Below are 26,377 nucleotides of genomic sequence, written 5' to 3'. Positions count from 1 at the left end.
TCCAAATAATAAAAATAATGCTAATACTGTATATACTGTCAAAATTGTGTCATCTGTGTGGTATATCTTGAAGCACAATGAAATACACAATCCAACGTAGCCATCGAGACAATGGTAGCGTGATTCCTTACGGATTTTCGTTTCAGACTGATAAACTTTTGCAAAGCACACTGCACATGTGCGATTGACATGAGCGTCACTTTTGGATTCATCAGAATGACTTTGGCGTTCACTGTCTGTTTCAATTTCACTGCCTGAAGTCAGATTCACTTCATCATCACTGCTCGTATCACAGTCAAGAGCCTGCAACACCTGGGCTGCTGAAAGGCATTTCTTACGAGACGCCATTATGAGGCAAGGAGAACACGTGTCAGCACCATTGTCTGGGTAACACTCAGGCCTGTCACTTACACAAGACATGTCTATATCGTTATTCGAGTGACACTCGGGACTAATGCTATTGGCACTTTTATCGCCCGAGTAATTCTTGGGTCTAACGCTTATGTGAGACGCGTCTATACAGTTGCCCGAGTGACACTCAGGTCTAATGCTAAGGAGGTTAAACTGTTCTCAGTGTCCCCCCTTTGGTAGTCATCTCTCTAAAACATCAGATGAGAGATCTTCTATTTCTTAAACTATACGTTAGATGGACTACAGCAGCAGGAGACCACACTGGGTGCCACTCCTATCAGCTAAGAACAGGCAACTGAAGCTACAAATCGCCTGCCCTCATCAAAATTGGATAATAGATGATTGGAAAAATGCTGCCTGGTCTGATTAGTCTCAATTTTTACTGCGACATTCGGATGGTTGGGTCAGAATTTGGCTTCAAGAACATGAAAGCATGGATCCATCATGCCTTGTATCAACGGTTCAGGCTGGTGGTAGTGATGCAACGGTGTGGAGGATATTTTCTTGGCACTCTTTGGGCCCCTTACTACCAACTGAGCATTGTTTAAGTGCCACAGCCTACCTGAGTATTGTTGCTGAACATGTCTGTCCCCTTTATGACCATAGTGTGCCCATCTTCTGATGGCTACTTCAACATGAATAACGTGCCATGTCACAAAGCTCAAATCATTTCAAACTGGTTTTGTGAATATGACAATAAGTTCACTGTACTCAAAAGGCCTCCACAGTCACCAGATCACAATCCAATAGCACACCATTGGGATGTGGTGGAACAGAAGATTCACATCATGGATGTGCAGCTGACCAATCTGGAAGAACTGTGTGATGCTATCATGTCAGCATGGGCCAGAATCCCTGAGGAATGTTATCACCACCTTGTTGAATCGATGCCATGAAGAATTATGGTAGTTCTGAAGGCAAAAGGGGCTCCATCCATCCCAGTACTAGCAAGGTGTACCTAATATAGTGGCTGGTGAGTGTAAGTAAATAACTTAATTTTGCTCCCCATCCTAAAACTTACACATACCATTTTTTCTTTCCCATTAAGAAATTAATTGTAAGAAATTAAATCTGTCTCTCTCTCTCTTTTAGTCTCGTACAAATGATAAGACTGACTGCCTTTAAATGACTGACAACGGCTATGTGACAAGTAAGTAGGACTTAATCAGGTGATAGAAACAGCTTTGGACCCAATAATTTCACATAAGTGTTAGTACAAGCAACATTCTGATTTCTTAAGACTCAAAACCCAATGAAATTCCACTGCACAGTCTCACCAGCTTCCAAGACTTACAAGTTAGGCTAATTTAAGAAAACTGACCTAGTGTGGACAAGTGTGCTTGTACAGTGCATCCGGAAAGTATTCACAGCGCATCACTTTTTCCACATTTTGTTATGTTACAGCCTTATTCCAAAATGGATTAAATTCATTTTTTTCCTCAGAATTCTACACACAACACCCCATAATGACAACGTGAAAAAAGTTTACTTGAGGTTTTTGCAAATTTATTAAAAATTAAAAAATTGAGAAAGCACATGTACATAAGTAGTCACAGCCTTTGCCATGAAGCTCGAAATTGAGCTCAGGTGCATCCTGTTTCCCCTGATCATCCTTGAGATGTTTCTGCAGCTTCATTGGAGTCCACCTGTGGTAAATTCAGTTGATTGGACATGATTCGGAAAGGCACACACCTGTCTATATAAGGTCCCACAGTTGACAGTTCATGTCAGAGCACAAACCAAGCATGAAGTCAAAGGAATTGTCTGTAGACCTCTGAGACAGGATTGTCTCGAGGCACAAATCTGGGGAAGGTTACAGAAAAATTTCTGCTGCTTTGAAGGTCCCAATGAGCACAGTGGCCTCCATCATCCGTAAGTGGAAGAAGTTTGAAACCACCAAGTCTCTTCCTAGAGCTGGCCAGCCATCTAAACTGAGCGATCGGGGGAGAAAGGCTTTAGTCAGGGAGGTGACCAAGAACCCAATGGTCACTCTGTCAGAGCTCCAGAGGTCCTCTGTGGAGAGAGGAGGACCTTCCAGAAGGACAACCATCTCTGCAGCAATCCACCAATCAGGCCTGTATGGTAGAGTGGCCAGACAGAAGCCACTCCTTAGTAAAAGGCACATGGCAGCCCGCCTTGAGTTTGCCAAAAGGCACCTGAAGGACTCTCAGACCATGAGAAAGAAAATTCTCTGGTCTGATGAGACAAAGATTGAACTCTTTGGTGTGAATGCCAGACGTCACGTTTGGAGGAAACCAGGCACCGCTCATCACCAGGCCAATACCATCCCTACAGCGAAGCATGGTGGTGGCAGCATCATGCTGTGGGGATGTTTTTCAGCGCCAGGGACTGGGAGACTAGTCAGGATAAAGGGAAAGATGACTGCAGCAATGTACAGAGACATCCTGGATGAAAACCTGCTCCAGAGCGCTCTTGACCTCAGACTGGGGCGACGGTTCATCTTTCAGCAGGACAACGACCCTAAGCACACAGCCAAGATATCAAAGGAGTGGCTTCAGGACAACTCTGTGAATGTCCTTGAGTGGCCCAGCCAGACCCCAGACTTGAATCCAATTAAACATCTCTGGAGAGATCTTAAAATGGCTGTGCACCGACGCTTCCCATCCAACCTGATGGAGCTTGAGAGGTGCTGCAAAGAGAAATGGGTGAAACTGGCCAAGGATAGGTGTGCCAAGCTTGTGGCATCATATTCAACAAGACTTGAGGCTGTAATTGCTGCCAAAGGTGCATCGACAAAGTATTGAGCAAAGGCTGTGAATACTTATGTACATGGGATTTCTCAGTTTTTTTATTTTTAATAAATTTGCAAAAACCTCAAGTAAACTTTTTTTACGTTGTCATTATGGGGTGTTGTGTGTAGAATTCTGAGGAAAAAAATGAATTTAATCCATTTTGGAAAAAGGCTGTAACATAACAAAATGTGGAAAAAGTGATGCGCTGTGAATACTTTCCAGATGCACTGTAGATGTGGTTACGTGTGGTTTTGGTTTCCATCACGACTAAAATATGCTACTGATCATGAACTGGTAGCAATAGTTAAAAAAAAAAATGATGATGTGGATAAGATGTCTGTTTTGTATAACAGAGTTGGCAAGGTGTGTCAAATGATCACAGGTTTGGCATTCAGTTGTTTTGCCATTTCTATTCATCTAAAGTAAATTTTGATTGAGAAGATCGGATCAAGTCACACACACAGTTTTGTTCACATGAGTCAAGCAAAAAGATTAGAATATCAGCCATGGTGGAAGTTTCCTGTACTCTGTGTGCTAAAACATTTTTGGGTTATTAGTTGCATGTCTTTCCCTTCATCCCGCAGTTGCTTCTTTCACTCCATGACAGCTGCTGATGTGAAGCTACTTTCCAAATTGGCTAACCTGAATTCCAGCAGGGTAGGACGAGTAACTATATTTAGAGTGGTGGGATTAAATTGCAAGGTCTTCAGTCAGGGCACTGCATACTGATCTGCCTTTTTCCAGTCAGACCTACGTGCCGAGAACAACTACGGCCTTCACGGACTAGCATAAGCTTCCCTTTGTCTCACAGAATGGACCCAAAAAATGAAATGGAGGAAGAGCTGCGTCTCTACCAGAGTACCCTTCTCCAAGATGGCCTGAAGGAACTGCTCAATGAAAACAAATTTATTGACTGTATACTGAAGGTGGGAGACAAAAGCTTGCCTTGCCACCGGCTCATCATGGCTGCCTGCAGCCCTTACTTCAGGGAGCTCTTCTTCTCCGAGGAAGATAAGGAAAGCAAGAAGGAAGTTGTTCTCGACAATGTTGATGCCAAAATAATGGAAGCCATTGTGAAATACCTCTATTCAGCTGAAATTGACCTCACTGACGAAAACGTGCAGGATGTCTTTGCCGTGGCAAGTCGCTTTCAGATCCCGTCCGTTTTCACTGTGTGCGTGAGTTACTTGCAGAAACGATTGGACGTCAACAACTGCCTGGCCATTTTCCGACTAGGACTACTCTTAAATTGTCCACGGCTGGCTGTGGCCGCTCAGAGTTACATTTCAGACCGCTTTGAAACAATATCAAAAGAAGAGGACTTTCTCCAGCTGGCCTCCCATGAACTTATTGCTGTGATTGCCAGCGACAGCCTGAATGTCGAGAAAGAGGAAATGGTATTCGAGGCAGTAATGAAATGGGCAAGATCGGACAAGCAGAACAGGGTCAAGAGTCTGGACGAGATTTTCGACTGTATCCGATTCCGCCTCCTACAAGAAAATTACTTCAAAGAGTATGTGGAGAAAGATGATATCATCAAGGCCAATCCCGAGCTTGGGAAGAAAGTCCAAATCATTAAGGAAGCCTTCGCTGGAAAGCTCCCAGAGACCAGCAGTAAGAAAGATGAATCAGGCGAAAATGTAGTCAATGGCGACATGGGAGATGAAGACCTACTGCCTGGCTACCTGAATGACATTCCTAGACATGGCATGTTCGTGAAAGACTTTGTGGTGATGATTAGCGACACTGCAGCTGTGGCCTACGATCCTGATCAGAATGAATGTTACCTTATATCTGCGGCAGAACAGATTCCTAGGAATCACGTTAGCATGATCAGCCAACAGAAACAGATTTATGTAATTGGTGGCTTGTTTGTCGATGACGAAAACACAGAGCATCCATTGCAATCCTATTTTTTCCAGGTAAATAAAAACTGATTTCTATTTGGGTTATAAGGCAGAATATCAAAGGTAACTTAAAACAACTAACTGAAAGTACTGTGGGTTATATTGGTTTACAGTTATATAAATCTTTAAGGTAAATATACTCCAGATAGATAGATAGATAGATAGATAGATAGATAGATAGATAGATAGATAGATAGATAGATAGATAGATAGATAGATAGATAGATAGATAGATAGATAGATAGATAGATAGATAGATAGATAGATAGATAGATAGATAGATAGCAAAACATTGCTCCTGCAGAGGCACAAACATCCACACTAGCAGTCAGAGCACACTTCTGTACACTAGAGTGGACAGTAAGTGTTACAAGAAAAAGGGCATAAGCCACCCTTATGAGGTCAGTCCACTGCAGACCGTGCTTCCACTTAATGGGTCAATATGGAGTCACTTATAAAACCCAAACTGACATAATTTATAATGGAAGAGGAAGCTACACAGTCCATAAAAACCAATATGGACAAAGTGAGAACATGAAAACACCACACAGGCAGTGACCAAACTGGGAAATAACTTCATTATTCTAGAGAGTTGATAGACAAAAGCTTTAACATTTGTCATTAATTCATTATTTCATTCATACTTAGACATATGAATTTAATTTTCTGACTCAGCATTTCCAGAAGGAGGTCACAGACAGCTGAAACCTATTCCAGGCAACATCAGGTGTCAGACAGGAAACAACCTTTGATGAGACATCAAGCAATAGCTGGAAATATTCATATACTTTCTCAAGCCAAGACAGTTTAGAGCTGCCTGTACGCATTTTGGCATATGGGTGTAAACCAGAGTACCCAAACTACATAAACACAAGAACAATGTGCAGTCAACAAAGACAGTGACAAGGCTGTCAATTTGAATATTCTTCTTAGAGCTGTGAGGCAATGGCACTAACCACCTCACCGCCCTAAGCTGCTAATAATTTGATCTAACAGTGAACTCAATATAAAATGCCATTTTCATATTCTGAGTGGGTGAACCTAATCATGATGGAAGCAATAGCTGCAGTTTTGTTACGGATTTCTTAATCCATCCATAATATGTGCCAGGAAATGTAGTAAATGATCAAGTACAAAGTTTATTAACAGACACCTATTAACTCACAAACCTGCAGGGGTTGCTGTTCCCACAATATTTGTAGGGTCATTTCCTGCAGACTAACACAAACAGCAAATGATGAAATCAAAAACTGTTATAAACAATCATAAGAGAAATGTAGCCTTTATACATTTTTGGAGCCTGGAATTCCATGATCGGCCAGAATTACACAATTATTAAGAGACGGCTTGCTGGGAAAATCTTCCAGCAAACTGTAAGCCTGCTAGCTCCATGTTACCAGTCCATATGAGGTTCTTCTCCCCTGTTAATTTCTGGAGCCTCTGCTCTCTCTCTCCCTCACCAACTCCAGGCTATCTGGTCTGCTTTTAAAAGGTGGCCTGTAATCTCACACTGAAATCACTTACAGGATCAAGTTGTGCCTGTAAAGTGTCCCTAGACCTACTTCTTAAAGTCTTCTTAAAAGACATGTCTTCTTCAGAGACTGTGCAGTGTCTCCTACCAAAACTGAGTAATTGAATTCACCTCAACTTTACCACTGGTATTCCTTTAAAAAATGCTTTTGGACCACTAAAACCATTAATAGATTCTACTGCCCACTGGCAGGTTAACTTTAATCACATTGGAAAACAAAGATGCACTCTGACCATGGATCACAAAAATGGGAGAGGCCCTTGTCCAGGCCAACTTTGCCCTTTAATTATTACAAATGGTTTACTGTTATAAATTGTGTGTATTGCTATATTTTAGGTTACCTATGAAGCAATTATATTACACTACATTTTCTTTACATCAAAACCTTACGATTTTTGAGGATTCTACATCATTGGTCATCTCCTCTGGAAGAATATTTTGAGCAAAATTAAATGAAAAAATATGCAAGTAAGTACAGGCTTTGTGAAATGTGACAATAGATAAATAAAATAATAATGTGAGCATAAATTAATTTAATTAAATGTGGCATGTAATGTTTTTTGCTTATTTGCTTATTAATTTAAAAATTTCTTCATTTATTTACTTCAGTGAGTCTGCACTCAATATTAAATATGCAGTGAAATGAAAACTGCCATTTTTACCCATCAAAGTTGAGCAGAAGAGCTCTAGCGATTACTCTTTTTTGACTGGTGATATGTCTGAGTCGTGACTGTGCTTGTCCATGGTATATTGAAGTTCACAAAAAAGTTGCCCAGAATTGCTGAATAAAGCAGCTAGTTCAATTCAAGAAGCTCTGAATTCATCATCAGGAGTCTGCATCTGAAGTATCTGCTGTAAATGTGGCCCTTGGTGGTCACTTTACCAATGAGTCACCCTATCTAGAACCCACCCTCTCAACTCCGATGGGTAAAAATGGCAGTTTTCATTTCAAATTATATTTCATGTTGTATATTGAGTCATTGATGAATTAAAAAGAAATAATTAATTAAATGTGTAAAGAAATAAGCAACAAAAATATTTTTCATGAAGCATTTAATTATTTTTACTTGCCTATTATTGTGTTTGTATTTATTTTTAGTCACATTTCACAAAACAGTTATCCATCTTCAAACTTGCTTATCCTTAGAAGGGTCACAGGGGAAGAATGAACATAGATAGATAGATAGATAGATAGATAGATAGATAGATAGATAGATAGATAGATAGATAGATAGATAGATAGATAGATAGATAGATAGATAGATAGATAGATAGATAGATAGATAGATAGATAGATAGATATGCACGCACACACACACACGGGCCAGTTTAGCAATGCCAATTCATCTAACCTACATGTCTTTGGACTGTCGGAGATCACTGGAGCACCCAGAAGAAACCCAACACAGACACTGGGAGAACATGCACACTCCATACAGGAAGGACCCAGGACGTGAACCCGGGTCTCTTTGTTGCAAGGCTGCAGCGCTACCATTGCACCACAATGCCAAAATATTCCTCCATAATGTGCATGTAGATACTCTGCATTATCAACACATTTCCTTTGTAGAAACAAAAAACTGAGCAAATGAAAATATAGCAGAAACCAAGTAAATTAGTGAGCTAAGTTACTATAAAACAAAATGAAGTGCCACAAACATACTACTTTTTTATACTAAACAAAGCAAAATAGTGTTCTGGACACCAATGTGGTGTCCTACACTTGGCTATGCAACTATGTCTTCCAGTGCTGCTGGTCCATCCCTCCACAGGACTCCTGATTATACCATGGCTGAGGTCTACTGTTTAGGTTAGGCCCCTTTTACACCTGGCTTTAATATGCACCTTGTATCTGGACAATAGCAGCGTATAATTTAGCTGGATCAGTAGTAATAATATGAATAGGAGTAGTAGTTGTATTGTCATATGTACTGAACACAGTAAAATTTCTTTTTGCATTTCTGACCAACTTGCAAAAAGTTGCCACTCTCTGCCACCACTACAAAAAAGAATGTTTTAAAATACATAACCTTATTTTATTTAATCAAACATAGTATGGCTTCTCCACTTTCCCTTCATGTAATGTAAAACATCCAAAATGTCATCATTACACCAATATTGATTACATTTACATATGACATTAAAATATGGCAGCAGTGTTCACATTGTGTCTATGATGTCACTTTCCCCAGGAAAAATTCAAATCGGCTTCTAAATGCAGTTATTTTCTGACCACGTCTGAACGTGGTCTGCGTGATCTGACCACAGGTACGCTTACATCTGGTGTTTAATGCTGCCCCGTATCACGATTAGATAATTCACGTTACTGCTAGGTGTAAAAGAGGCCATAGTGTTGCAGCAATCAGATGACTGTTAATTATAATCAAGGAGTCAAAAATGATACACAGAACTGGGTCATCACTATACTTTCATTTGGCAGTTTTTCAATTCACCGTTGATTTAGAGAAGGCTTTATGATTAGATGTGTGCCTATATACATTGAGGATGGAGAGGTTCTTTCCCAATGAATAGGTTTGTTCAGTGTATTGAGAAATGTTTTTGGGGAATTTTAGAAACACTTCTGAATTTCAGCACTGATTATAATTTTGACCTTATTTTTTTTTTTTTTACTCATTTTGAGATGTATACTGTACATGGCATATATCATAAAATGTGAAATATCATCTGGACATTTGATTGTAAGCTTACAAGTGGACCCCCTCCCCCCCTTTTGCACATACTTTTCATGGTTCATGACTCCCAGTGTTGGTTCCTTTGTCTCTGTGTGAGTTCTAGCAGGCTCTAGTCAGGATCTATCTGAATAACTGGAATACATTTTTCAGCCAGTTAAACATAAGCATTGTACACAGCCTCTTTTGCATTAAACAGATCCCTAATCCCCTTGAATTGCCAGTAGAACACATAATCATTAATTTGCTGAACATCCATCAGGTGGTTGTAAAATGAAATGATAGGAAACAGTGTGGTTGTCTTATCCATTATTAAGGTATGGTGTAGGTGTCTTGATTTTTAAGTCACACTTGCTACATGCATCTGTTGGCTGACTCTCTGCTTTTTACAATGCCGCAGCTTGACAACGTATCTAATGAGTGGATTGCCTTGCCCCCACTGCCCTCCCCAAGATGTCTCTTTGGGATGGCTGACAGTGAAAACCGTATTTTTGTCATTGGTGGAAAAGACTTGCAGACTGAAGAATCACTGGATTCAGTATTGTGCTTCGACTCAGAGTAAGTCAACTTTGGCACTACGCTCTAAAGTAAAAACTGTTTATTTTTGTACTGTATGTAATTCCCTTAACCTGCATGATATTATGCTGTTAAGCATAATTCTGTTATGTTATACCCAACAATACTCATATTACATGATGACTTATTATTTGCTTTGTAGTTCATTTCTTTGTATTTTTGATATAACACAAAGGGCACCTTGTCTTTCTCTTCTTGACTAATATTACAATAGAGCACTCAAGAACCTGATTCATATATAAATACCATTTAATCCATGTAATTAATCAACTTTTGTTTTATATTCAGCCTTTTATAATCACCACTATCATGCAGCACTTATACATACATCTCAAATAAAGTTATAAACATATACAGAGCCCTCCATAATGTTTAATAATAACATTGAGGAGACCATGTAGAAAAAGGGCTGTCATTTCTACATGGTGTGACCAAAATATATGCTGCAAATACCCTAAAATGAAAGTCTGCAATGTGTACTTTAATCACATCTGAATCATTTCATTTGTAATTTTAAGCTGTAGAGCAGAGGGGTAAACCATGGAAAAATGTGTTTTTGTCCTAAACAATATGGAAGGCAGTGTACAGTATATATGTATAATACAATTATATATCTACACCGTATGTGTGTTTATTATTTAAAATCACAGACTGTGACATTCTCTCCAATTAGACTCTCTGACATTTGCTTATTCTCACTTCAGGGCAATGAAATGGAGTGAGGGAAAGAAGTTACCTCTGAAAGTGCACGGCCATGCAGTGGTCTCGCACAATAACTTGGTGTATTCCATAGGAGGAAAAACAGATGACAAGTAAGTAAGTTAGAAGAGTCCTGGACGATTTATATTGCATATGTAATTCATATTTAATATGTAATTAATGAAACTGTGTGTATATATATTATATATATACAGTATATATATATATATATATATATATATATAATATGTATGTTTCTACCATGTACCTCACAAGGACAAGCACTTGGATAGATGGATGTAAACACAAGATATTTCAACCAATAATTAGTACTCACCATTTTCCGTTTGAGGTTTCTAGGGAAATGTGCAAATTGAATTTAACCTGTGAAAAATAATAAAACTACATATAAATAAGAATTTTTGTATTGGTATACATCAACATAAAACTATATAAATGTATCATTTATAAATATAATACCATCTGAATTTATATGTAGTGTATAAAGTATATGAATAACAATATATTTCTCTGATAAAATATTAAAATATGCAGAATTTAGCATACATTAAACATTAGAACATGTGTGACGAGAACAGGCCAGTGAGCCGAATGAGTTTGTCCGCCCTACTCACCTAGATTGTCCAAAATAACCAAGTCGAGATAAAGTCCTGCTCTCCACTATACCGCTTGGTAATTGATTTCTTGTGTTTATGGTTCTTTATAAGTTCTAACATTTTTGCACTATCTGCCCTTGTCAAGTATACAACTGTGTCCCCCTGTTCTTGTAGTAGAATTTATTTTAAAATGCATAACGTTAGGTTGTCGATTGTACTAATTCCTTTCATAATTTTAAACAGTACAGTATATGACTGGATAGAGCATTTCACTCATTGACCATGGATTGGTAAAACTTTAGCTTAGGGACTGGCAAAATGGATCTATTACTCATTTATTCTTATGTAACAAGACCTTAACAAAGGTTTCTTCTGGTCTTCACTACACTTATAAAACATCATTAGACTGGTTATTCATCTCTGTGATGTGTGGCATACAGACATGCTGGTAAAACATCTTGTTAATACGAAGGATTCACAGGTCTTCTATTAAATATGGAATATCAAAAGACATGTGTCTCAGTTAAGCCCCCTCAGACCACTCCAAAGTGAAGTTCAGTTAGTAGGTCACATTGAGGAGATGAAGAAACACTTGACTGATGCTTTGCAAGTGTTATGAAGACCCAAAGCCATGTCCGTTAAGGTCTTCCTAAATAAGAGTGAATAGATATGCAAACTGAAGTGTTACCCAGGAATTTTCCTGCTTACAGTAAATCATAAGCTGTGCTAGGCTGACGTTTAGCTGTCTTGTTAAACTATTTTTGCTTTGCACCCTGCTTCACTTAGCATTGTCAGCTGTTCATTTTAAAGGTTCCCTATATTAGTACCAATCACTGTTTCCTAGCATTTCAGTTTACTGGATTACATACGGCTTCTTCAGGCTGAATCTGATTTTATGGTCTTAAAGGTAAATCATGCCTGGTGCTACAAAGACACAGGTGCAAACAAGAGTACAGTCTTAAGGATTGGCACAGCTGTGACACTTTATCAGGCACAGGCTGCTTACTTCACTCAAAAAATGAAACAGGTGACAAGCCTGTGAACAATACAGTTAGCACCAATAGACAGTTAAATTAGTTAAAGGAATACTAAACTCAAAAATGATACTTTATATGTTATTTACTATGTAGTTTCCATTTATGGCCAAGAAAAATTTTCAATCTCATTATTTCATGTAGAATAGAGATAAACTTCCGAATAGAAAGGGCATTTATGATAACGAACCCAGAATTGCAGCAACTGCTGTAAAAATGTCCATGAAAAAAACAAAATTGCACAATATCCATGTCGGATAATCCACATGTCAAGTCCACCAATCGTATGTTCACAATGTGCTACAGTTTTGTTAAATAAATACTTCTAAAAAATGAGAGCAGTCATGTAGAGGAAACGCGTTCGCATAAGATTGAATTTTTCAATTGAAGACAGGACTCTTGAGAGGTAAGGTGAGGTCAGGTGGGTCTTCAATTAAAACTTTGTCTCGGCCATGACTACAAATGATTCTTGTGGAATCAGAGTATGCATTGGCAACTTGCAGGATAAGGCAAGAACAGAGTATGCTGGTCCATCATAGGGCACATTTAACCACAAAGCCAAAGACTCACACTGGTGCAATTTAGAGCTGCCATTTAATCTCAAATAAATCTTCCAGATATGGGAGGACCACCAAGTACTCAGTAAAGACTGATACAGACACATGGAGAACAAGGAAACTCCACAGGGACAGCAACCAACCTAGGACTCAAATCAGTGCCCTGAAGTAGTACGTTTGCACTGCTAATCATCTGCAAAATGCATAATTTATTAATATAATATTGTCTGCATTATATATACGAGTGAAAGGAAAATTTTATAAAGTTGTATAACTTTAAAGCAATTTCTTATTGGCTCCAGTAACACTCAAGTAAAACATAAAAACTGCTCTTTCTCCTAGAAAAACTCTCAATAAGATGTTTGTCTACAACCCTAAGAAGTCTGAGTGGAAGGAGCTGGCTCCAATGAAATCGAGCCGTGCCATGTTTGGAGCAGCTGTGCACAAGGGTAAAATCATTGTGATTGGAGGTGTCAATGAAGATGGCTTGACAGCTGCTTCTGAAGCATACAACTTTGCCACTAACAAGTAAGGAGCTGACAGTTCTTTGAGTTTTACCTTTATCTTTAAATTAATACATGGCTTTCTTTTCCCAGAAAAAAATAAGTTAGATGCAATGAATATTCAAGTATATGGTTTAAATGCAAGTTATCTTACTGAACACTGTCAATATCAAGCTTTTGAACTGATATAAAATTCTGAAAATCATTTGAGAAGTAACTTAACTGGTAAAAGAAGGTTTAATTGAATATTTTACTGAGCAGAGATTATTTAGTATTTACCTTACGTTTTAAAAATGGATCCCTCTTCCTGATTGTTTGCAACAGGTGGGAGGCTGCAATTGAATTTCCCCAAGAGAGAAGCTCCATTAACCTCATCAGTAATGCTGACTGCCTCTATGCTATCGGAGGTTTTGCGATGATTCAGCTTGAAAACAAAGAATTTGCACCATCAGAGGTTAATGATGTTTGGAAGTAAGTATGAATATCTACTATACTGTTAATTACAAGCTGTTCAGCAATTTCTTTAATGTTATCCATTCCTAAAACTCTTTCTGCAATCTTCTAAAGCAGCTCTGTCACACTGCTTAAATATAAACAGTATATGTATACATAATTTAGTAATATACAGTAGCAGTAAAATTCATTAACATATAGCACTAAAGTTTCAAGTTATATCAAAATAATTGTTAAGTCGGGAAAAAACCACAGAAGGAATTAATGATTAAAGAAAGAACATATGGCAACAAAGTGATATGGTTACTACTGTATCTACACCAACTGGCCTTGCTATTTAAGCACCAGTCCCAGTTTATGACCTTCAGAGCGATGCCATAGAGAAACCATTTTTGTTGCCCAAAAGACCCATCCCACATGAAAGTTCCAGAAAGAACTTCTATTTATTTAGATCTGTAACAGGCTCCATAGAGTAAATAACCACTAGTAGGTAGCAACAGATTTATGAAACACCAATGCCAATACCAATACTGCCTGCAATAATACCCGCTAAGTCCAGGTTTTCTTAATCTGTTAGTGTCCTACTATAGGTAGCCTACTAAACATTAACAATTTCTTTCTATTCTTCATATTAGGGAGTTTTCAAAGCACAAAGACCCAACTTCATACACAAACAATCCTTCCCAGAATGAAACGGTGCTTGGTCAAGCAATAATTCTATGAGGAACCACACAATCCAGTAATAACCATAAAGTGCCATTAAAGAACCATTATTTTCAAAAGTGAACTCCATGCATGAAATGCTCTCTTGCACATGCCTCTCCAAATTTCTCCTTTCCCACATAATCAATGGCCATCCTATCTACTCACCAGCTCTTCAAGTCCAGTTGGCCACTGGCAGGGAGCACACTTTGAACACTTCCCTGGGGTTTCATCTAAGGAAATCCCCAAAATCACTTCTTCAGTTAGAAGTGCACTCTGAAAGTCCCAGTCTGACCTGTAGTGACTCCACATATTACCGAATCTCTGAGCCTTAATTCATAACTAAAAGCCAAGGCATCTACTGTGCCTCCTGCCTGTCTGCCCCCTGTACTGTAAACTGTAAAAGTGCAGCGAGTTTCCAGTTATTTCACATAGAAACTCACTGCGGACCTTCTACACTGTGGTTCAACTCTCCAGTCATTCATGGGTTTCACCCATCTCTCTCACAATTATGTCCATGGAGTAGCCACTCTAGAGTGTCACTTAAACAAGTAGGGCTTACCACTTACCACCACACATTTATTCCGGCTGAAGTTTTCCACTTGCGCTCTTCTTTTAAAATACCCACCAACCCCCACCTCATGCCATGTGTTAGCTCAACGTTCCTTCTGACCCTGACAACAACAACATTTATTTATATAGCACATTTTCATACAAATAATGCAGCTCAAAGTGCTTTACATGATGAAGAAAGAGAAAACAGGGTAAATAAATAAGAATTAAAATTAGGGAACACTTGTTAACATAGAGTAAAAGTAAGGTCCGATGACCAGGAAGGACAGAAAAAAAAAAAAAAACTCCAGACAGCTGGAGAAAAAAATAAAATTATAATTATAAGCTCACAATGCTGCTCCTTAACAAGAGCAGAGCACCACAGACTTAACAAATTTAATTGTTTTTGCTAGCTGTGTGAGAAAAAGCAGATTTAAATGACACTGATGGGTCTTATTCCTCAATTGCTCCACTACTAGCATGGAGTTGTTGAAGTGGTCAGTCTGATGCCAAGCATGAGGAGATGTTACAGTGGCTTAATGAAGGAGGGGAAAAAAGAGGATGGAATTAATTCCCATGTGAACCCTTCAAATTGGTCTCCAAAACAGATAAATTAACTTTGTGACAAGATCCAAATGTAATTTCACCCTTGAAAAAAATATTGCAAAAATAAAAGTATAGAAACAACTTTAGGTACCAGTGCTTAGGAATTAGAGGGAAACATAACAGATCAGGGTTTTATAGCCAGATGGCTCTGCATTAACTAATCACATTATCTGCTCATTTTTATTGTCTACAACCTATGTATCAAGCAAGGTACGCAAGATATAAAACAAAATGACGAAATGAGTAATAAGTGATCATACTCCCAAAATAACTTTTTTTTTTATTCTATGGAGTTATGGTTTTCTAGAATGCTCCAATAACACCTAGGGAAAATTCACACATTTCAATGTTGAACTAAAGTTTCCTGTGAATGGGAAAGCAAATTGATAAATGTAGAGATGCTGCTAAATGTATTTTTTCAACCTCCAGGTATGAAGAAGACAAGAAAGAATGGAGTGGGATGCTAAGGGAGATCCGTTACGCAGCTGGAGCCTCCTGTGTGTCAACACGACTCAACATCTTCAAACTCACCAAACTCTAAAAAAAATATATATATATATATATATATATATATATAATATATATATATATATATACATACTGATTGCATTAAAAAAAGAACATCAAAACACTGAATTTTCAGACAATGAAAAATGTATTAGTAAATTCTGTAAAAAATATTTTTTAGTAAAGTTATCTCTAAAATGACACGGAAAACATTAAAAGCTTAGACATCTCATATCTGAGACTGTTGGTTCACTAATATCTACAAATTACTTTTCATAGGAAATGTCATTTTAAACTGTGTACTAGTACAGAGTGCTAACATAATCTTAACCTGATTAAGACTTACCAAAATATTTTAGTGTTAATGGTCAACTCTATTGTATGATTTAATATTTCTTTTTAAATAAACTTTTTTAATTAAAACATCAGCTTACAGTTAACTTTATCATTTTCATTTTTGCCATTCCTTGCTGGTAATAATATGCAGTTGGTAAGTATCTGAATCAACAAAAAGGATAGAAAAATCTCTCCTAATTTTATGTTGCTGAAACAACTTCATTAAACATAACAGCTTTTTAATGGGAATATAACATGTAAGATTTCAATGCTTTAACAAAACCTAGACTGTAAAAATTAAACATATTGCATAGATCTAAAAACAAAAAGTATAAAAATGCTTTAGTTAAAAGAATTTAAAAAAAAACACTCTATATTAAACACAAGAAGAACGGAAAACAGAGACAATTTACTGGAAAAGTAAAGTCCACTTCTAGTTCACCAGTAGGTGCTCAAGGCGTGCATAATCCTAAAAGGAGATATTTTGTATAAGGTTTTATGAGCACTTAATTTGTTGTTGGAGACTAAACACCTTTTGATCAGCAGTCAAAAGGTTTCAGTTATATATTACTTTGGCACAATTTAACACAAAATGCAAGTTGCATTCACGACAGCAGGAAGACATTCATATATCTTGATTAGCTATCTTTTAATGCAGGTTGTTATCCTGTATAACATTAGCCAGACAATGTAGCACCTAATACAGAAGTATATTGAAGTATGACAATCAAACCTTAACAATTACTGTTTAATAAAGTCATGGATGAGCAGCCAACTCTGACATTACATTTCATAGTTCACAATGATGTATGATGCCAGAATCTGCCAATACAAATGGTCAAAGAGACATAATGTTAACATACAGTATGAAAACGAACCACGTTTGTGAAATAAATAACAAAATCAAGTATTTAAAAAAGTTTTATTGAGAAATAATTTCTTTAAAATTTACATCAAGAAACAGATTCCACAAAAATTTTCTTCCTTAAATATTCTTTCCAAGCATGACTTGTTGAAAGCTCCATCGAGTTCCATTCAAAATGAGGAATCTATTGAAACCAAAATATAATTATTTTTTATCAAATAAAGCTGACAGGTATTGTCTGAAACAGCAGCTTACCAAACACTTAATTAATTTCTAATTATATGTTTAAAAGAATAAAATCACATGCACTGGCTTATGTCAGTAGTATAGAGAAAACAGAGACAGAGATTTTTTTTTTGCATAAATATAAACATATTTTATATTGCGTCTTTCACTAACATCATCACAAGGATGGTAAACAGTACAAACCAATACAATGATTAACACACTGTAAAGAAATTCAAATATAACATTGAGGAGATGGAGGCTAGAAGTTCTTCTACAGTTGATTAAGTGAGGTCTACTTTTTATTTTATTTATTTATTTATTTTTTTTTTTTAATCTTCTCATCAAGGGCTTTGTTCTTCAGGTTGTTTAGTTTGGCGTGCAATCTAAGAAGTCTGTGTAACCAGGCAGCAAACACGGTCATGCAATTCAATGGGTATTGCACTTGCATTGGTGTGTGCTACTCTGAGCTGTTTTTTCCCCTTTATAAGAACAGGCCTGGGTACATGGTTCAGATAACCAACTAATCTGAATAATTTTGAAAATCTCAAAACTCCATCTTTTCGAATATTCTTTTTTTGCTACTTTCTACTTAAAACCTGTATTGGATTCTGCTTTTGCCATCTTTTGGCATGCTTATTCTGGCTTTGTTTCAGCATTGCACCCTTTATGTACCCATTGGGGTTAGTTACAGTAGGTATGTACAAACACTGACTGAACAAAGGTAAACTGTGAGCATCGGCATCAAATGTTGTGTAATGATTACCCAGGGGTCAGTGAGTGTGGGAGAGGCCCTCGAACCCTGGAATGAAAAATTTGCTTTTGAGAGGAACAGGCCCACAGAGACTGCTTATGTATACGATCCACAGTTCTGTGCTATACCCCTGACTGTGAGAGTCAAGCACCTGATAGACTCTTCTAAGATTTCATGGTTGGTGTTAGGACCTGTTAGTTTTCTTATCCGCTATATTCTGTATACTTTGCATCTCACTGTTACAATTCAGCTAAAAATCAATCCAGTAGCACAATTATGTCATATATTTTTATTTTAATACACCACCTGATACTGACACACATATTTTAGCATATAAAACAAAAATACATGCAAACTACTAACAATTATTAACCTAATAAATAAAGATCACACATGCATGTACCTGAACAACACGATAACCTAGAATCTCCAAGTGTCTCTTCCGCATTACAGTTTCACCCTTAATATGATTAGAATTTTTACAAAATGATTTGGAATCAAGAAATTCTACAGCAACTCTAAAAAGGAAAACACAAAAACAAATCACAGGTATGCAAAAATACATATACCACTGGTCAATTGTTTTTCCAGTTTTTCTTCAAATGTAATCAGTTCAAATGAAATGAATGCCCTAAAATGGTGAGAAGGTAAGCAGTAAACTGCCTCAGGTTTAAATTTAAAGTTTAGGTTAGCAAAAACTGAAAACAAGGAAATTTTAGAATATTAAAAATGTGCCTTCCTCAGGGAACAACTAATAGTTTACAACCTACAGATTTCCTGTAGCAATTAAAGTAAATGAAGTCTTGAAAGTTGAAGCAAACAATTTGCACAGGTATACCAACTTCTGTCGATTACTTAAAAACCCTCTGTCCATCTTAAAGCAGAGTTGGAATAGACTGTGTTACTACACCCTCTGAAGTACTACTTGGACAGTATTACACTGTAGAAAGTTGTACATTCCAGTGATAACAGCAAGAAAATGACAATTAACTAATGGAATGAGACAGAGCACAATTACCCTTACATGTGTAGGCCTTTCATTTACAGAAATTACAAAAAAAATAAAAATGTCAGTGTGTATGGTAACCTACACAATACAAAGGCAACTGGACACTGGAAGAAACTCTGATAGGAAGAGATCTGGAAGACCCAAAGTCACAACCTAATCAGAAGACAAGTTTCTGAGGGTCACCAACTTGCATAATAGGCATCTCACAGCACCACAGCTTCAAGCACAGGTTAACAGTGGAGGTTGAAAAAAGTTAAGTCTCAGTTTCTACTGTGAGGAGGAGAATTTGTGTTGCAAATTTGACAAGGGGGGTGGCAGTAAAGAAGCCATTCTTTAAAGGACACAATAGAGGCCTTGAAATACCGGCTGTGGACTACAGCAGACTGAAAGAAAGTCTTAAGGACTGATGAATCAAAATTGGAAATCTTCAGTTCATCATGCAGGGTGTTTGTACGCCATCACAGTGGTAAAAGGATGGTTCCTTGGTGTGTGACACCAACTGTCAAACATGGAGGAGGAAGTGTGATGGCCTGGAGTTCTTTTGCTGGAGGCTGAGTTGGTGACTTGCACAGAGTGATTGGCATTCTGAATCAAAAGGGCTACTGCAGTTTGGCTGTCATATCAGCAAAAGGTGGCTACTTTGATAAATCAATATTCTGAATAAAATTTTGTACACTTAATGATTCCTTGGCTTATTTTTTCTTTGCCATTGTTTATTTGTTGTATGCCTTGATTTGACGAATCATTAGGACATTAAACTGTGTGCATTTCCATAAAAACTGAAAACACTGAGGTGTTCTAAAACTTGTGATCAGTATTGTATAAGTTTGAAACTGGACACTCTAATAGGGTACAGTTAAATTACTATTATAAATTCCTACCAATATCTAATGGTAAATAACTAAAGTACTCACACTTATAACACTATAAGTTTTTTAATGATTTTTTTGTTGCATATAAATGGTTTAAAATATTTCAACAGTAAATAAGGAATCAAAACTCACCTCTGACTTCCTGGCGGAAGTTCTACACTATCTTTAAGTTCGGCTTCCTTTCCCCAGAGCAACTTTCCAAGCTCAGTTGGTATCATATTACTCTGGTCTACATATGGGATTGCCTCTTGCTTTTTATCAAGAATAAACTCAAAATCTGTAAAATAAATAAATAAATAATACAAGCTTGTATTCCTATTTACTTTGTTTTCAATAATTAGAACCATTAATTGATCCTCTAAAAACAAAAAGTTCAGAACCTCATTTTAGGTTTTATTACACTTCACCGATGAAGATAGGACTGTTCTGCTAAACAGAATGCCAGAAGATTAATAAGAGATGTTAGCAATGTTTCATTAACCCATCAGTTACAAACGTTGATATAGAGGTTAGGAGCATGCGCTGATACAGTGCACTGCCGCACCCACCACATGACAAACCAACTCAGGGTTCAGATTAGGACCCGAGTGCAGCCATGCAATGGATGACAAATAGGTTTCAATAATATTAGCCACTTTAAAAATATATTTTACTGTTTGGAAAAAAAAATACGTAGCTGATAATGGTGAGATCTTTTGGAGTAATATGGTGCCTGAAGCCAAATTCCAAGTGCTCAAATGAGTGTCACACAAACTTAAAATCTTTCTATAAACCCTTCTGCATAGTCAAAAAACGGGTCATCTGAAGATGAATGTCTCTTTTCAACTACTTGATGAAATGTGGAAAAATGTTGCAATTGTTTTGAAGAAAGCAGTGGCTGGTGGTGCCAATAACAGTATAAAATGCAGGAAGGTTGCACTCTGGTAGAGATTGAGTGGATGAGGACAAAATAAAAAGCCAAAGAAGACATGATAGTACGGGATGACATACATAAAACACCACAATGTCAAAGAAAAATGTTTGGGAGGTCAATCAACTTACCTTTAATTAATAGTAACACACAGTTTGTACAAAATGCTAGACCCCAATTTATTGTTTTATTTTTTTTCCACTGTGCTTTTACCAGCACTCAATGCCTTTTCTTCATCTGATTCAACGCTGAAACAGCAAAAAGTATAAATTCATGTGCTACGTATGTGTTAAAATGATCATTCTTCAAGGATCATCCTGTTTTCCCTATATATCACTGAGTAGAAAAGTAATATTTTTCATTTTAACTTCTATTAGTTTTGCTCTTCTTATGGTAGTTTTTAAATTGTTTTCATTATGGCTTTCTGACTTCATTGCCACTCGCTTACTGTTAGCTAATGATTAGCATCTGAGACGAGTTGAGGGTATTCAGTGTAGTTATTGGGGCGGATAAGATGTAACCTATGTATGTAACAAAACTATTTCAAAGTTGGTTGATAAATCAAGAACTATAAAAAAAAAACTGCCATTTTAATAATAGTGCACAAGCTGACAAAAGTCCCAAAATTTGTTATTATAAATCACAATGCACTAATAGCAAACAAATGTTAGACAGACCACAAAGTACTATTAGAGATGGAGATTGTTCTTGGTCACAGAGCTAGAATGTGGTGCAGTTATCCCTTGAGGAAAATGCAATTTCCTTCAACTTACCAATAGGATAAAAATATGGTGTAATTACACCAGCTTTCGATTTGTTAATTCCTCCTAAAATCTCTCCAAGCATTTTATGAATATGTTGCTGTGGCGGACGTATAGATCCATTACCTGTAAAAGAAAAAATCATAACATTTTGATTAAAGGCTATAACAATCTTTCATACTGCTGGAGAACACTTGTTTACATACTGTATATGTCAAGCTACATTTTAATACTGTCATGAAGAAGATTTGCCATGCCACTCTTAATAATGGCAAACAAAATTCAATGTAACTGTAAAAGGCACTTTAACTGATAAAAAGATGCAACTGAAAAAATGTATACAATATAAACATGAGAATGGTCTACAAACAGTAAACAAGCAAAAGTTCTATCAACTCGGGCAATTTATATGGGGATGCCAAAACTCTGGGCAGAAATACAGATAGCCAAACTATAAAATAAATAAATAAATGCAAAAAGGAGAAACCATGAATGGAACGGTGAACTCTTTGGTTATGTTTCCAAATACTTTATATTTCGTTGAACTTATTATGAAATTTGTTACTAGTTTCTGTGTTTGATGTGCCAGTAATACTTCAATATTTAAATGAAGTTTACTTGCACCGAAGGAATGACACAAGACCAACACTTAGCACTCAGCAAGCTTGCTTGGCTTAATTTTTTTTTTTTATTTTTACTTCAAGAAAATAACATTGCAATCAAGTTGAACTTATTCAATAAATTACTTCATTGTTGTTTTTAAGCACCTACTTTATGCAAGCTGCTTTACTTTGGATAAAACCATCCAATAAATATATACGTAATAATAACTAATAAAATCTGCAGTCTGTCCAAGGTTTCTCATGCCCTGAGTAAGTTATTGGTTTGAACTGGAGGAAAAGGTTCAGAAAATAGACATATTTAATAAATAACTCTTTCTGTTCAGCTTGGACCTGAAAAAGACAACTTTAATTTTAATCACTGGCTGTTACATGGAAACAGGTATTCTGCTTCTCAACATATCAGACTGCCCTGTCTCATCTCCTATACGCCACTGTGAATGGCTGCACTTACTCACGCCAGGCAAGTCTTACATATACACGTCTTGTAATCTAATCATGCAGAGTTCCAAAAGGAAAAAGACCTTTGGAACCTTTTATGGGTTCAGATCTGAAACAACATTCAGAATGAAGATTTACCTAGTTTCCATTTTCAGATGTAAAGATTTTTTCTTTCCTAAATATACCCAACTCAAATCATGGAATCACATTTTCAAAATATGCATGAAAATACTTGACTGACATGTTAAGTATAAACCTTTATGATTAGGACCTTGTGGATGTGGAAATTTGTAAAATACTGCATATTTTTGTAATCAGAATGTTACTGAAAAAAAATTAATTCAAATATATATCATAAGCTGAAATGACAAACATTACCAAAAATCATATGGGTAACCCGACAAAAAATTACCAAGTGGTCATAAGCAGAGTATTCAGCAGCCAGAGGAAATGGACACAAAAACACACAGATACCAGAAAATGTTAACACATTTGGAGTATACACTGTGATGGACGACCGGCTATGGACTCCGGTCGCCACCCCCAGGCCGCTAGGAGGAGCCCTCCGGACAGCATATTCGTGCCCCGAGTTCCAGCAGGGCCTCATGGACTTTGTAGTGTTGTGACACAGCCCTGCTGGATACCTTGGGGGCCACCAGGAGTCGCTGTAGGGGGGCTAGTGGGCTCTTGCATGCCCTATAACTTCTTCATCCCGGGAGCATGTCGCTTCCTCCAGTCACGTGACTGACACGCGCTCCCGGGATGAAGAAGTGGACTGTTTGCCCTGACCCGGAAGGAAATGGACTTGTGGGTTGTGCTTGGAACCACTTCCGGGTCAGGAGCTATAAAAGGACTAAGGAAAGCCCAGAACACTGAGCTGAGCTGGGAGGAAGGGTGGCAAAGTGTCTGGGAGTGTGGAGGATTATTGTTTATTGTTATTATTATTATTGAGTATTGTGGAGAGGAGGGTGCTTGGTGCACATTATTATTATATAATAAATATTATATTTGGACTTTTACCTGGTGTCTGACGTCTAGTCTGAGGGTTCAAGGGGTCACAGAGACTTCTATCTGTCACAGTTGGCGTAGTCGGCAGGATTCTCTGGCCGTCGGATTTGGCAGAGGACCTGAATTTAAATAAATTTTACTGTGGACAGAACCCTGAGAAGACAGCGTCAGGACGCACAGAAAAGTTCACCATACTCCGTGGGCTGCGCTGATGAATCTTGCCTCGTATCTGGTCGAGATGGGAAAGAAGTCGGGGAAAAAGAAGAACAACACCGACTGGGTGAAGACCGCGACCGATGCCGAGCTGACCTGGGCTTACCTGACTAGGTGTGAGGAGGACCGGCAGCCGATAAAGGATGAACAAGCCCGAAGGGCAAAGCAGCAAGAAGGCTGCCAGCAATCGGCTGCATCAACAGCCCTGAATGAATCGGGGACCCCGCGGAAAAATCCGGAGGTATGTGCCGGGGCAACGCCTAATGGACAAGGGATGTGTTATTCCTATTTTGCAGAGGCCTGCCTTCGGAAAACTCCCGGTGAATCGGATACCTGCCTCGTACCGTGGCAAGATGGCCGCGATACCCAGAAGGCAAGTCGGGCTGGAAGTCGGCTGGAAGCGGCCAACCCATTCGTGGGATGTGTCCACGTGACCTCACGCGACGGCAACCAGGAAGAAGGTCAGTTTGGAGCCATCGGTGAGGTCAATAATTCCCCAACGCGTCTGCGCTCCCTGAAGGGGAAGGGGGCGGCGAGCGAAGCAGCGCCAATGTTAAATAAAAAGAAAGAGGGGCGGGATGTGACTGAAGGATCTGCCATAAATGGTAAAAAGGCAGACTTCAGTCGGCTTGTTGCAGCCACCCGTCCCTCAGAAGACTCCATTTCCCAGAAGCCTCCGCGAAGCCCTGCAGAGCACGTGCCGACAACGGATGTGCACATTGGCTCTCGGCCAGTAGCAGCACCCAGGCCGTCTAAAATGCGGGACTCAAATCCCCAGGAGCCTTCGCGAAGCCCAGCAGAGCACGTGCCAGGAGCGAACGTGCTCATTGGTTCCTGGTCGGCAGGTGATCATAACAAGGAAGTAGCCTTGCCGCCGGCCGAGACAAATAACTTTATAAACTTATGGGAGCTCGACAAATATCTCGAGCCCCTAAATGCTTTCTTCCAGGGATTACAAGAGTTGAGGAAGTGTGTGGAGGAGCTGGGAGCTACAGCGGAAGCACCGTTGAAGGGACTGCAGGAGTACCTTCGGCGGTTAGGCCGTGAAGCCCCGGCCTTGATTAATGCGGCGGTGCCCTCTGTACCGTATATAATAAGGGGACACAGTGTGAACCGGCACCGCGTTTAAAAAGTAGCGGTTGCCAAAGCGCTGTGAACCCGACATTGGAGTGTGGCACAATGACGGAGTGGTCGGGCAATTGTCCGATAGAACCGGAGCGGCGGTATCAGACGCCGCTGTGGACCAATGCGGACCTTAAGAGCCTGACCCGCGTGAAGAGGGGGTTGTCGCTTGTTACTGAAGGGGCGGGGGAAGTACCAATCACCCCGGTGCAGCTGAATAGTGCTGTTACCCGGAGCGATACGGTACTAATGACCCCGCCTCCGAGTTTGCATAGGACAACGGGTGTGCAAACAGCAAAGAGGCTCTCTCTGTTCCATAGAGAGCCTCATACTGTGCACAAGCCCCAGAGAAAGCAGGAGATCCCCGAATTAAAACGAGGGTCTCCTGACAGATTAAAGAAAAGGGCAGAGAGCAGCAAAGCGGCCGTTAAACCCTCCTTGGCGGAGGACAGGGTGGAGCTGACGGAATTCCCGAGATGTTTCCGGTCTCGGGAAGAGAATCCAACAGGAGGACGTCGGCGGTGCTACAACTGCCGGCAACCGGGCCACGTGTGGCGTAGTTGTCCCCGGAGGACAGGGGAGCGGTGGGATAGCAGATACACCGTTCCCCCAAGGTTCGCTGGGGGATCTAGACAGCGGAACCACGGCCCGGATCTCGCGTCCTCCTGGAGGAGGACGTCCCTCGCGGGAATCAACGCTCCGCCCCACTGGTCGTCGCTAAGGGGGAGGGACTGTGATGGACGACCGGCTATGGACTCCGGTCGCCACCCCCAGGCCGCTAGGAGGAGCCCTCCGGACAGCATATTCGTGCCCCGAGTTCCAGCAGGGCCTCATGGACTTTGTAGTGTTGTGACACAGCCCTGCTGGATACCTTGGGGGCCACCAGGAGTCGCTGTAGGGGGGCTAGTGGGCTCTTGCATGCCCTATAACTTCTTCATCCCGGGAGCATGTCGCTTCCTCCAGTCACGTGACTGACACGCGCTCCCGGGATGAAGAAGTGGACTGTTTGCCCTGACCCGGAAGGAAATGGACTTGTGGGTTGTGCTTGGAACCACTTCCGGGTCAGGAGCTATAAAAGGACTAAGGAAAGCCCAGAACACTGAGCTGAGCTGGGAGGAAGGGTGGCAAAGTGTCTGGGAGTGT

The 26,377-nt window shown here is 39.1% G+C and overlaps 2 protein-coding genes across 2 annotated transcripts in view; one reads left to right on the top strand and one right to left on the bottom strand.

Moving 5' to 3' along the window:
- Positions 1-3,899: 3,899 nt before the first annotated feature.
- Positions 3,900-16,138, top strand: klhl41a (kelch-like family member 41a). The gene is made up of 6 exons (XM_028806339.2): positions 3,900-5,086; positions 9,693-9,850; positions 10,573-10,680; positions 13,118-13,303; positions 13,603-13,749; positions 16,021-16,138. The coding sequence occupies exons 1-6, from the start codon at positions 3,977-3,979 to the stop codon at positions 16,130-16,132; spliced, it is 1,821 nt and encodes a 606-aa protein (XP_028662172.1). The 5' UTR covers positions 3,900-3,976; the 3' UTR covers positions 16,133-16,138.
- Positions 16,139-17,347: 1,209 nt separating this feature from the next.
- fastkd1 (FAST kinase domains 1) overlaps positions 17,348-26,377 on the bottom strand; it is a 62,635-nt gene continuing 53,605 nt past the window's right edge. Inside the window, exons 12-15 of the mRNA XM_028806334.2 lie at positions 21,843-21,956; positions 20,292-20,436; positions 18,682-18,796; positions 17,348-17,483 (exon numbers count right to left, since the gene is read on the bottom strand). Of these exons, the coding sequence (XP_028662167.1) occupies positions 17,388-17,483; positions 18,682-18,796; positions 20,292-20,436; positions 21,843-21,956 (470 nt within the window). The 3' untranslated portion in view covers positions 17,348-17,387. The remainder of the gene's footprint in view (positions 17,484-18,681; positions 18,797-20,291; positions 20,437-21,842; positions 21,957-26,377) is intronic.

Source organism: Erpetoichthys calabaricus, chromosome 8, assembly GCF_900747795.2.
Source record: "Erpetoichthys calabaricus chromosome 8, fErpCal1.3, whole genome shotgun sequence".
Classification (NCBI taxonomy): domain Eukaryota; kingdom Metazoa; phylum Chordata; class Cladistia; order Polypteriformes; family Polypteridae; genus Erpetoichthys; species Erpetoichthys calabaricus.
The sequence above is the reverse complement of the archived record's forward strand: the minus strand, read 5'-3'. Positions and strand labels throughout refer to the sequence as shown.

What these genes read in the sequence shown, in the direction of transcription:
- klhl41a (XM_028806339.2), top strand. Translation starts at nt 3,977, where the DNA reads ATGGACCCAAAAAATGAAATGGAGGAAGAGCTGCGTCTCTACCAGAGT. An exon ending in GGAGGAAAAACAGATGACAA is followed by an intron (nt 10,681 to 13,117) that starts GTAAGTAAGTTA and finishes TCTTTCTCCTAG; the next exon opens with AAAAACTCTCAATAAGATGT. An exon ending in TACAACTTTGCCACTAACAA is followed by an intron (nt 13,304 to 13,602) that starts GTAAGGAGCTGA and finishes TGTTTGCAACAG; the next exon opens with GTGGGAGGCTGCAATTGAAT.